General features: G+C 40.6%; 1 protein-coding gene across 3 annotated transcripts in view; it reads right to left on the bottom strand.

Annotated features, from left to right (window-relative positions):
- The window catches only part of LOC130167864 (histone-binding protein RBBP7), a 30,689-nt gene that overhangs the window by 12,639 nt on the left and 5,295 nt on the right, over positions 1-12,755 (bottom strand). For 2 of the 3 annotated variants that reach the window (XR_008827337.1, XM_056374378.1), the window contains exons 3-5: positions 7,866-8,011; positions 5,694-5,870; positions 5,491-5,606 (exon numbers count right to left, since the gene is read on the bottom strand). Coding sequence is in view for 2 of the 3 variants with exons in the window: in XM_056374378.1 (XP_056230353.1) it covers positions 5,491-5,606; positions 5,694-5,870; positions 7,866-8,011 (439 nt within the window). In the remaining variant the exon portion in view is untranslated. The remainder of the gene's footprint in view (positions 1-5,490; positions 5,607-5,693; positions 5,871-7,865; positions 8,012-12,755) is intronic. The other variant, XM_056374386.1, reaches the window with a different exon arrangement.

Below are 12,755 nucleotides of genomic sequence, written 5' to 3'. Positions count from 1 at the left end.
GGTGTTGATGTTACTGGTGATTCAGGGTTTGTGGTTTCAAAAGCAGTGTACAGTCCTTGCTAGCAATTCAGTGATACAGAAGTTAATGTAGTCCATGGTACATTCAACCATTCTATGAACGTCAGTGTCCTAGCTGTTATTATTTTCCTGTGACTCCAGTACATTCCAATCTGTGCACTCAAAACAGTCCTTTAGAGACTCACTGGCCTCTGGGGTCCAGTTCCTGAGTAAGCGGGTGGTTGCAGCCTGCCTCAGTACATAGGATTTTTGTAGGAAGGCTGAAGAAAAACCAGATTATGATCTGATCTGCCAAGTGGTGGTAGAGCTGAAGCATTGTAATCCTTCTCTACGTTTGCATACAACATATCCAGTGTATTATTTTCCCTTGTGGGACAGTCAACATACTGAGTGAAGCCAGCAGGTGAGAGGCCGAAGTGACATGGTTAAAATCCCCCAATACTGCAGTGATGCAATGCATCAGGGTGCTGGGTCTGTACTCTCTCAACAGTCTCGTGAATGACATCACACACGACTACAAGCTCTGCTCGTGGTTGAATGTAAACATCAATGGTGAGGATGTGAGAGAATTCCCTCAGTCCATAGTATGGTTTAAGACCAACTGCCAACAGTTCAATAATCTGACAGCAGATCTTCTTCACTGTGATATGACTTGGGTTGCACCAACTGTCGTCGTTTAACTAGGTCTCCATGAAACACATGAGACTACACTCATGATATGTTCGCTGATTCTCACAAGTGCCTCCAGTTCATCACACTTGTTAGCCAAGGAGTTGACATTTTCCATGATGATCGATGGTAGAGAATGGTTATATCTCCATCTATTAGCCTGTAGTTTATTCCTGGCTCTGCATCCACAGCTTCTTCAGCTCAGCCGGAAAGGGATGTTTAATTCCATATATGAAGCACTTTTAAGCCACGAGATTTTTCTTCATGTACATTATTTTCTTCATCATCAGACAAAACAACAATGCAGAATAAAGACGTCAATCAACAAAAATACACTAACTATACTGAAAAAAAAAAACTACAAGCTACGAGGACTTGCTGCCACTTGTTGTGTCCATTATTTGTCCCTTGACATCACCTCTGATGGGAAAAGATGTGACTTTCCCCCCAGCATTCAGTTATGTCATCCAGTTTGATCACGGCCTTGTAGAAGATCAGAAAGAAAGAGATCACATAAAGAAACCACAACAGTGGTCACAATCACACTACTTTTTACCTTACAGGTGCTATGGTCTCCACATTTCTGTGAAATAATGAATAAAAAATGTGAACAGTTTCCCTTTCATCATATGTTCAACTATTTGTTAAAGTGAAATATCTAAGATATTTAAAATTTTATTTATACAATTAGCACTGAGAGATCATTTCACCTTTTTTTCCTTTCTAGTTTTAATAACTATAATTAAAATATTACACAACATGAACCGATATATTGGCAGATAAAATAACTAATCGACTCTGGACATCAGTGTACCACAAATAACAATGACAATTTTTAATTACACTATCACTTCAGCTTACTTACTTATGAGTTGACTTGTTGCTGCATTGTTTACATGATACAGTTTCACAGTCTGCTGTGGAGAAGTTTCAGCTGTAGAAAGTGATACTATTAGCAGAGATGACAGAGGAAAAATAATCCACTTACTGATCACTAAAATCCTCCAGATTTGGGATCGAGTCGAAGCTCAAACTGCTTACATCCGAGGAGAAGGCAAAGTCATCATCGCTTCTGTGCTCTATCTTCTTCAGTCGGTGTAAACAACCCAAACATGTGGTCTGGTTTATAAGAGTCACATTGGGTCTTTTCACGTTTTCTTGCCTTGAATAGACCCATTCACGACTGCTGAATTATTATGTCTTCATATGAACAGATCTATTTGTAAATGGGTGGACAGTCAACAGCTGTTTTTTTGACTCAGAGAATGAGATGTTCATGTTTGTCTTTTTATTCCCCTTACATAGTTCTACAAAACAATTTCATTTTCTAACTATATACACTTTAAATTAGACTGTTGAAGGTTTAAGAAAATATATTCTAATGTTTCTAGGACAAACACGAAGTTTCTGAGTTTGATCCCAGTGGAGATGTTGAGGTGAGTGTTTAATTTAGCAGCAGAGGGTGAAAAGTTAAAAGGTGATTGTTTATACTGTCAACATTATCTGTACAATGAAGCACTTTCACAGCTCCACATCCAGTTGCGTAGTAAGGATCCCTATTTTCTTTGATTTTCCTCTTCCTTTCTTTACCCACCTCACTTCCTTTTCTTTCCTTATCACCGATTGGCTCTTCTTTTCTCACCCTCCACCCCTCATTTACCTGATAAGAGTTCACCTGGGTACTACAAGATATTTAAGGGCTTCACTCCACCAATTCACTCTTTTTTCACCTTCACATTAGATTAGATTAGATTAGATTCAACTTTATTGTCATTGCACAGAGTACACGTACTAAGACAACGAAATGCAGTTAGTATCTAACCAGAAGTGCAAAAGAGCAGTTAAAGTGCAAGTGTGTGCTGTACAGGTATGTAAAGTGAGGGTGTGCATAAGTAAAGTGGAGATGTGCATATGTAGGGTACAATAAATTACACTGTGAATTACAATGAATTACAATGATGAGGTAGCGAATTACAATGATTTCACAATTCACATGGGGCGGCAGTTTCTGGTAAGAAGTTTGTTACTCTTTTTTTTATAATTTATTTGTTAGTTTCAGAGAACCCTCTTCATCCTTATTTGTTTAATTAGTATATGAGACCTTTTTGATTTGTTGTGCTGATTTAATCTTTATATCCTGTCAGACCCCACAGCCCATGTGTGTCTTCCTTTTTTCATGTTGAAATAATTAACTGAGAAATAAATCTTTGTTTGATTGTATATATGTTTGATGGCCATGGTTTATTCATCCTGCATCCGGACCTGATTTTCATGGCGATAGTAAATCAATTCTGAACCTCATACTTAACATAGTCCTTCGAGCCAGAGCCTCACTATTGTAATGGTTTCACATTAGATTAAACTCTTCAACGATCTGGTCGTGACACTCGGCCACCTACTCATCTAGAAGATTATGAAGTTCAATATCCTAGAGTTAAATGTGCTGCATGTCAAACAAAATGCATAAGTCAACCAGAATGCCCGCATCACCAGACAATACACACACATGGGTTTCAGCATGAGACACAAGAAGAACACAGGAGACATGAGCCTGACAGTCAAAGGGGAGATGACAACTGATTTGACTGATCCTGTGCCTACTGATCATTGAAATCATGAAGGAACTTTTAGTGACAATGAGGGGTATTCAGCATCTCATGGATAGATAATCTACTCCTTCCTCCTCTAAATATTCATTCAAATCTGGGTGCTCTACACGGAAGAGCCACCTAGCAGTTTCTCAAGCAGAACAGCAAGCTGTTCAGTTCAAATCAACACAACAGCAATCATCTGCCTGTCCACCAGAGATCAGCTACCATCCTGTTGCTGTTGCTTCTGCTAAACCCCATTTTCCTAACTTGTCAATCCTTGATGCTGCAGTTCCTTCACTTGGTTTACTAAACGAATCCTTTCTTCACAAGACTTGCTACCTTATAGTTTTGCTGCTGCACCACCAGAGGGCCACCCACAAAGTTAATGTGTTCGGCCTTTGAATCCTCCAGCTGAAAACCCTATTCAGCCTCTTGTTTGCTTCTCTTCCCAGCAGGGGCAGTGTTGTCCTCTGAGACCCCAGTCCCCTACTTTTCATCACCCCTAAGAGCAGAGACTCTTGGCACACACTACTGGCAGAACACATGTAAGTTTGAAGGCCCCTCCTTTCCAGACCTTACTAGAGAGGAGTACAAGTACAGGATCCTGCAGATGGTGCTCAGTAATCTACAGGGCATCAACAACAACAACAACATCAACAAAGCATTAGCTCTGCTGCTTATAGGCTTGGATCACATCCATCTTATCACTCCTAACTCACCAGTCAGACTGGGCCCTCCTGAGTCACCAGCAGCTGTGAAAACCCGTCTAGGATGGACACTCCAAGGCCCTATTAGAGACTTTCAATCTCACAGACTTCCTCTGTGCCTGTCCAATGTTTGTTTACATCCTTCAGTTAACCTGCAGATGAACTGTGCCACCATATCGAAAAACTTTGGAAACTCTATGCTCTCATCAGAGACAGCTCAGACACTCATTGACAAACTGAGAACTACCCTCTCAGCAGGGGGGTTTGAAATCCGTCAAGGGGCGAGCAATGATCCCTCTGTGATCAGCCATCTACCATCCCAAGCAAGGTCTTAAAGCAGTGAACTTGAATAGCAGTGAATATTGGAAGAACATGCCATGACAATGTGACATCTACAGGGTTCTCACTCACCTCTATGACCCATTAGGCTACCTCCTACCTTTCACAACTCGTGTGAAAATTCTGGTTCAACAGCTTTGGAGAAAAGAGCTTGAATTGGATGATCCCCTTCTTCCACATGACCTTTTTTTTTTTTTTTTTAAAATATATATATATATATATATATATATATATTGGGGCTTTTTGTGCCTTTATTCGACAGGATATTAGAGAGAGACAGGAAATGGGGAGGCAGAGAGAGGGGGAATGACATGCAGCAAAGGCCGTCCGATGCGGGACTCGAACCGGGGCCAACTGCAGCGAGGACTGTAGCCTCTACACATGGGACGCCTGCTTAGACCACTACACCACACGCTGGGAAGAAGAACTCCATTACCTTCCTCATCTAACTATCCCTAACTGTTATACTTCCAAAGAGATGGATGCTTTCACTGCAGTTCGAGACACACCAAAACCATTGGTGCACAAATGGTCACTGAAGAGGTTCTGAGAACAGTGTTGATTGAAAATGAAGGAATTCTTAATTTGAAACCACTTGGCCATGTATCCTCAGATATTGCAAATGTTGATCCAGTCACCCCCAACTTACTCATCATGGGACGACAATGACGCATCACTTCCCCTAGTGTCTTATCCTGATTCCGAACTCGTCAGTCCACAGATACTAGTCTTCTGGTAACAATTCACCAAATCCTATCTACCATCACTTCACCCATGGCGATAGTAAATCAATTCTGAACCTCCTTCTTAACAAGTTTTATCTTTCCTTTGACTGTCTAAGTAAGAACACTGAATTCAGTCTGAACTGATTGAAATGATTAGCTGATTAATAAAAAGTCAGATAATTTATCTGATATTATTTTAATTTGGGTAAAATAAGGATTTCAGTTAGTTTTTTTTTTTTTTTTTTTTTATAAAAAGGAAACAGCAAACATTTGCTGGTTACTGTTTCTGAGTTGATTTCCTTTGTCTGCTAAAATAAAACATTTGAAGACCTCACCCTGGACTCAATCAATAATGAAAATGAACATTAGTTGCAGCCCTAATATTCTCGTTTGCCCTGGATACACAATAACCCAAGGTCTTATCAGGTTTTAAGGACTTACATGGTCATCGGAGGCACTGAGGAGGTTCCCGCTGAGGTTGGGATTCCAGGAAAGACCATATCCTTCTTTCTGGTGACCTTTGAGCCTCAGGTCAGGACTACACTCCCCACTCGGATCTGAAACACACAAAACATACTGCCTTCACCTTCATGTGTGATTCACTATGTGAATGAGAACATCATGGGGCACAGCAGTGATCCAACCTGGCTTAGGCGGGTGCTTAGTGTAGTCAAAGACCAGCACGTCAGATGTGGGAGTCTTGGTGGCAATGATGAAGGGATTCTGGGGCATGTAACGGGCTCGGTTCACCTCCCCCTCATGGTTTATCTTGATCTCGATCTCTATTTTCCCGCTTACTGAACCGAATCCACCAAACTCTGGCGAGAGAACACAATCAGAACGTCATACATCCAAGGTAGGAAGTGGACACCAGAAACTTGACAACTGCAGGTTCACCATCTATTTTACCTGGGATGCATAAGGTATTTATGGCCAATAGATAATTGGCTGATAAATAATAAGCTGTTATTGTTCTGATAATGTAATTTCAGTGTGATAACACAGAGCCTTGATGGAGCAGGGACACACTCCAGTTCTGAATGTGGATTTCTGTCTCTCTCTGCTGTTTGTGTCGATGCCCCCCTATATTTCATTCAACAATGATAATGCTTGTTATCTATAAATGCAACACAATCCTATGTTAAGGGAAAAACATTTAATAAGCAGAACATTAACATAGAGCCAGTGCAGACTACAAGACTTCTGCCATGATGTGCCTGTCCCAGACTAATCTTTTAGATCTGAAACTGAAACCTGAGCAAGACCTCCATTTGGGTCAGTCATGACAGGTCTTCTAGTTCAGGCATATCTGACATTGTTAGCTGTCTCAGTCAGTTTTCAAACATGGCCAAAAACAAGAGTATAAGCGCTTGTACTGTATGTTCATCAATAAAAGGTTTTTGTCCGATATTAATTAGTCTACATATTTAAAATAACACTAATAATAAAAAGTATTCTTTATTGTAGGGATCATGGTGGGAGCTCTCTTAAAATTGGCGTCCCATCCATCTTCTGTTGCTTATCTAGAGCCGGGTCACAGTGGCAGCAGACTCAGACGTCCTTTCCCCTACATCTAAGGGAGAGAATTCATTTACACTGTTGATCTCATTCTTTTTGTCACCACCCAGCTTATGTCAACAGGTGAGGGCTAGAATGCAGATCGACTGGAAAATCATTTGAAGACATCACCCTGGACTCAATCAATAATGAAAATTAACATTAGTTGTAGCCCTAGTATTCTTGTCTGCCCTTGATAAACAATAAACCAAGGCTTTATGAGGTTTTACCCAGCTCATGACCACAGGTGAGGGCTAGAATGCAGATCGACTGGTAAATCAAAAGGGCAACATCTCAACACTAGTTAATATAAAAATGATGTCTCTTCTTTGCATTTTTAAGATTTAACATGTGAATTATTATTTCAGTATCGCAATTAAAATATAATTACCAGTTATCGTCTCTGAAATTTGAAGCACTATATTTGATCTCTCAGGTTGGCAGAGCTACTGTCTGAGGGTTCTTTTCCATCATATATTCACTTTTCCTGGACAGTGTTATGATTAATAGCTATTCAGGCCAGTGCACGTAGACATCCACTGTTAAACATGGAAAAATATACTTGTCACATTTTTCATTTTCTAATTAAAGACAGCAGCTATGTGTGAATGTACTAAAGCTGTTAACTAGTACAACTTCAGAGCAGGGCTTGACAGCAAGCTGAAAAGGAGAGAAACTTAGCTAACAGAAGAGAAACCAACAAGCAGTGACCTTTGCCCCTTTAGTCTGACATGTAGTCTAGATTCTGTGTGTATTGAAGTTCAGACTTGGAATTTACCTCAAAATTGTTCAGTGGCCATATTAACATACTTATACATACATATGGCAACAAGGAGCAGTGAGCCATCAGCACACCTACACCCAGCAGGGTACCCATCAACATACCTGCTGGAAGACAGAATAACACAGTTTAAGCACATGCGTTGAATTGAATATGATTACAGTACTCAATTTATTCCTTCACTGTAGGAAATTCTGTGTAAACCAGTTTCAGACAAAGACAACAACCTGGCTTTTTCATTTAAGGAACTGAACGCTTGATGGTATAAAGTGAACATCTTTGAAATGAGGACACGGTGGGCACTGAACAGCTGTGACCCTTCCTTTACCAAACAAACATTCAACTGTACACTTGTTTGTATACTGCTTCTCCTATTTCTCTTTTCTTGCACAGACATTTTTTATTAACCAAATGTTATGATGTATGTGAAAAGTGTTCTACTGCAGTACTCCTACAGGATGACTCCTGGTATATTTACCTCCTTTCTCACTGTCATAGTGTGAGGCATCAAACTGGGCATCATCATTCGGTACCTGGACACTGGCAATCACAAGGTGGTTCTGCTCATCTGATGTATGGGTCCCTAGAACCAGCCTGTGAACAGCATAGTCCTTCCCCTCTGGCCTGCAGAGAACCACAATAATTACATAAATTCAATATGTACTCAGCAGCACAAATAGCTTTGACTTTCAGTTTAACACAGCAGGGATTTAAGTATGGAAACAACAAATAGTTCTCATGATTCTTCATTATTCTTCTTCTTGTCTACTTGCCCCCTGACACATATAAAGAATTTTCAAATATAAAGTACTACCTCTATTATGGCTTGGCTGAATATGTGATGGTTAGTGTGTATTGACAAATGTGCATCCATATTGCAGAGTATATCTGTAAGGTTATATTTGTTTTGCATGTGTGCAACTTCAGTTTTAAGGATGTTAAGAATGTCAACCTTGGGTAAACTGCTGAAAAATGTGAATCTTAGCATTTTGATAATGATGGTCCGGGAGAAGGAGCAGCCACTTTGGATGAGAAATTTCCATGGTTAACAATGACACATAAGAAGGCTGATTTGGGAGAACTTAAGAAAATATCATTTGAAAATGCAACAGCGAGTCAAGATGTGACACACGTCAGAGATGTTGGAAAGAGGAAGCTAAATTGGACATTTCGGATAAAGCTGATCCATTCGTTTCAATGATGATTAATGGTTTAGGACCGCAAGAGGCATACACTTTAAAGTTGTCTGCTCCAGGTGTGTTTTCACTGAGCCCTGCAGAGTTGTTAAAGAAAACAAGAGAGTTAGATGCAATTGGACTATTTACAAATTCTAAGACAAAAATGCAAGCTGTTCAGTGGAATCCGATTAGCAGAAGATAATGTGATAAGAGGCCATAATTGTGGTCGTGGATATGATTGACAGCAATGGGATATGTCAGATTATAGACCTAGTTTCGGACATCCCATTCAAAGAGGACGTGGTTATGGTAATATGCTATATTAGAGGGGACAGACGCACCCCGCAAATATGTGTAGTTATTTTTGGAGGTTTGGTCTCTTGTCTAAAGATTGTGAACAGAGGATTCTAGATCAGCAGCTAGAAAGACAAGGAGACAGAGAGAGAAAATCCAGTTCAGGATTTTACTACTTCACCCCCTCCATTGCAAGCTCCGTTTCAGGCTGGACACAGACCCGCTTCCTTCATGTGGAATGCAGGATATAACCCATAGGGAGACCCGCAGAGGGACACGGATAGTTGTTATACTTGTTGCAATGCGAGTGCATGTTTCTGGTATACCTATACAATTACAAAAATCTAATTTAAAAAGGTAGCAGGAAATCGGATTCCTTTTTTGATAGATACAGGATTTATTTTCATTCACATATTGTAATTGTCAATAGGGATTCAGAAGGTTGAGCATGGTATATGTTGCCAGTCCAACAGTTTACGCAGCCGCAGTACAAGCACATTTGTCTAAATTGGTCTTGCCTGGTTCATCTGCGTTACTACAATATGTGGATGATATTTTGGTTGCATCACTAACACAAGGGAATTGCATCAAAGACGCTTGCCTTGCTAACTCATCTGGACAGAGCATTACATGCAAAGCTCCAGTTTTGTCAGGACCCATTATCTGGGATATGTTCTGAAAGATGGTTGTCGGTATCTGCCACTTGAACGAATCAATGCAATAAAGGAGATTCGGAGGCCAAAAACAAAGAAGGAAATGCTTTCCTTCTTGGACTGTGAACTATTGCTGGGCATGTTCACTGGAATATGCTACATATGAGGCTGTGTTACGTGCTGCTACATTAAAAGAGACTCCTCCAACTATTCAGTGGACTGAGGAAACGAGACATGCTTTTCGTCATGTGAAATATATGCTGTGTTCTGCTCCAGCTCTGGGCCTGTCAGACTATAAGTTGACTTTTCATCTATATGTGGCAAAGGACGGAAATGTGGCTGCAGCTGTGTTGGTGCAGATGCATGGGGAGAGACCGAGACTAGTAGCCTATTATTCTAAAATTCTGCCATTAATTGCTAAGGGCATGGTCTCTTGTTTGCGTGCGGTGGCAGAAGCGGCAATAATGGTAGAAAAGGCGCAGACTTTTGCACCTGGACATCCCATGATTCTTCACATTTCTCATGCAGTAAATATTATTTTGTTAAATATTAGGATGCAACACATGACTAGTCAGAGACGTACTAATTATGAACATATTTTGACAGGGATATAAAATATCACCATTTCAACAGCAGCACATACTAATCAAGCTGTGCACTTCAAGGCATTACTTCAGGGTTAACAGGAAGAAGATGCGCACATTGATCATGACTGTAGGGAGTTATCCAGTATTAGAACAATTTGCAACAAACACCATTGGAAGAGAATGACATGGTTTTGTATTGTGATGGGTCATCAATGTGTCCAAATGATAAGACAATTTTAGCAGGTTATTTAGTTGTGAATCATGCAGGGAAGGGCATAAGAGTAATTTAAGTTACAGGCAGTGGAATTAGTCGCATTGACAAAAGCTTGTTTGTTAGCAGGAAATAAAGCAGTAAGAATTTACAGACTCTAAATATGCCTTTTCAACGGCACGATTTTAGCGTTATTAGGGAAAACAGGCTTTGTGACGACAGTAGGAAAGCCGATTCAACATGTAGGTCTTATTAAGGAATTATGAGCTGCAATGATGTTGCCACATATTAGCCATAGTGAAGTGTGCAGGACAGGCTGAGGAAGATTCATCTGTCGCTCGAGGCAGTAACTTAGCTGATAACTACTGGTTTGTCACCCCACGAGGTATTAGTGGGGTGATCATTTTCTTTGGGTGTTCTAATGAATAAGGTCTAACACAATTATAGGAAAAATAATGAGAACATGTCAAGAACTTGGAAGTAATAAAAGTGAAACATAAAGGTAAAGGTCTCAAGGTTATCAGATGTCAGACGTCAACATACTATATAAGCAGTTCAAGTTTTGTCATTCAGTGAGAGACTTGGTGTACCCTGCACCAGATCTGTCCTTCGTGCACGAATAAACCAGCCAAACTGAAGTGTTGACTTGTTCGTCCGATTGTGTACACTCTTTAATTTCTCGGTCACAAGAAATCATCTTTTCAATATCCAACTACTCAATAGTTTCAGTTGATTGTTTTCCATCTTGCATTAGTTCAGAGTTGTAACTTGTCCTTGACTGAGATACTAGATCAGGCCTGGCCAACCCGCGGCTCCCGAGCCGCATGCAGCTCTTTGCCCGGTTTCATGCAGCTCTTACGTTCATGTCGAATTTTGTTCTTTTTTACGGTACGTGCATCTGACGCAAATAACTTGGCGGGAAGAACCGTTGAGTAGTGTAGGCCTACCAAGTTCGCTCTCAAAATGGCAGGGAAAAAATGCACAGCAAAACGAAAATATGAAGATGAACACAGGACGTTTTTAACAGAGTGGGACAGTTTTTTTTTTTTTTGTTGAACGTAATGGCAAGCCATTCTGCCTTATATGTCAGGCATCATTAGCGCATTTCAAGGCTTCAAATCTTCCGCGGCACTTCAGTTCACTCCATGCTAACATTGACCAGGAATTTCCAAAGGGTACTGAATTTCGCAAGCACAAGTTGGTCACTTTGAAAGGTCAGGCAGAAAAGCAGACACAGTTGTTCCAAAAATGTATGAAGCACTCAGTGACCGTAACGCTTGCATCGTATCAACTTGCTTGGAACATTGCACGGGCTAAAAAGCCATACAATGAAGGGGAGTTCGTCAAAACATGCCTCAGTGACATTGTTGAAATCTTGTCTCCTGAAAACGACAAACTAAAACGAATGGTATCACACATCCAACTGTCCCGCCACATGGTTGAACACAGAATATTGGACATTAACATGGCTATTGAATCACAGTTGCACTCCAACCTTCAAGCCTGTGAGTATTTTAGTGTTGCATTGGATGAGTGTTGTGACATACAAGACAAGCCTCAGCTGGCAATATTTGTGCGGTCTGTGTCAATAGATTGTGTGATCAAAGAAGAATTCCTTGATATTGTGCCATTAAAAGACAGAACCCGTGGCATAGATGTGAAGGAAACAATGATGGCTGCATTTGTGAAAGCAAATCTGCCCATATCGAAACTAACTGCAATAGCCACGGATGGAGTGCCAGCCATGATCGGAAGGACAAAACCTGCACGAAAGCTTTGTGACCCGGTTCCGTGATCTTCAACTGAAAAGGCCACAGATTACGTTCCTCGTCGACCCGTTTAATGCGGAGACGGGCTGTTTGAAAACCCTGCTGGTCACAGATGAGGCTGTGGCTGAGTTGCAAATGACTCGATCTTTGTGAAGAGGATCAACTGAAAACTGCTTTGAGAGAACGGACCATTGAATTCTGGAAAAGTGTGCCAATGGAAAAGTACCCAAATGTCAAATGGGCTGCGCTTAAGATATTGTCAATGTTTGGATCAACATACGTCTGTTTTTTCTACCCTGAAACACGTGAAGTCAAAGCATCGATCTGTTCTGATAGACACACGTGAAGGAATTGCTTCGAGTGGCAACAACTGACTATAAACCAGATTTGAAAAGGATTGTTGAGGGCAAGGAATGCCAGAAGTCCCACTAAGCAACATGCATGGTAAGAGAAAAAATGCTATTGTAAATTATATTTGTTTGTAGACATGAACTGAACATTGAGAGTTTGTTTGTGAGACAGTCCACACAGTGTTCATTGTTGAAAATGACTGGCCTGTGGTCTTACTTCTGTGGGAGTCAATTTTTGTCACATGTTGATGTGTGACATTTACAGTAAATCTGGCTCTTTGCAGTAACAGTAAAAATTGTGGCTCTTACTGACTGGTTGGCCACCC

This window comes from Seriola aureovittata, chromosome 1 (genome assembly GCF_021018895.1).
Source record: "Seriola aureovittata isolate HTS-2021-v1 ecotype China chromosome 1, ASM2101889v1, whole genome shotgun sequence".
Taxonomy (NCBI): domain Eukaryota; kingdom Metazoa; phylum Chordata; class Actinopteri; order Carangiformes; family Carangidae; genus Seriola; species Seriola aureovittata.
Note: the sequence above shows the minus strand (reverse complement) of the source record. Positions and strands in the feature narration are given on the sequence as shown.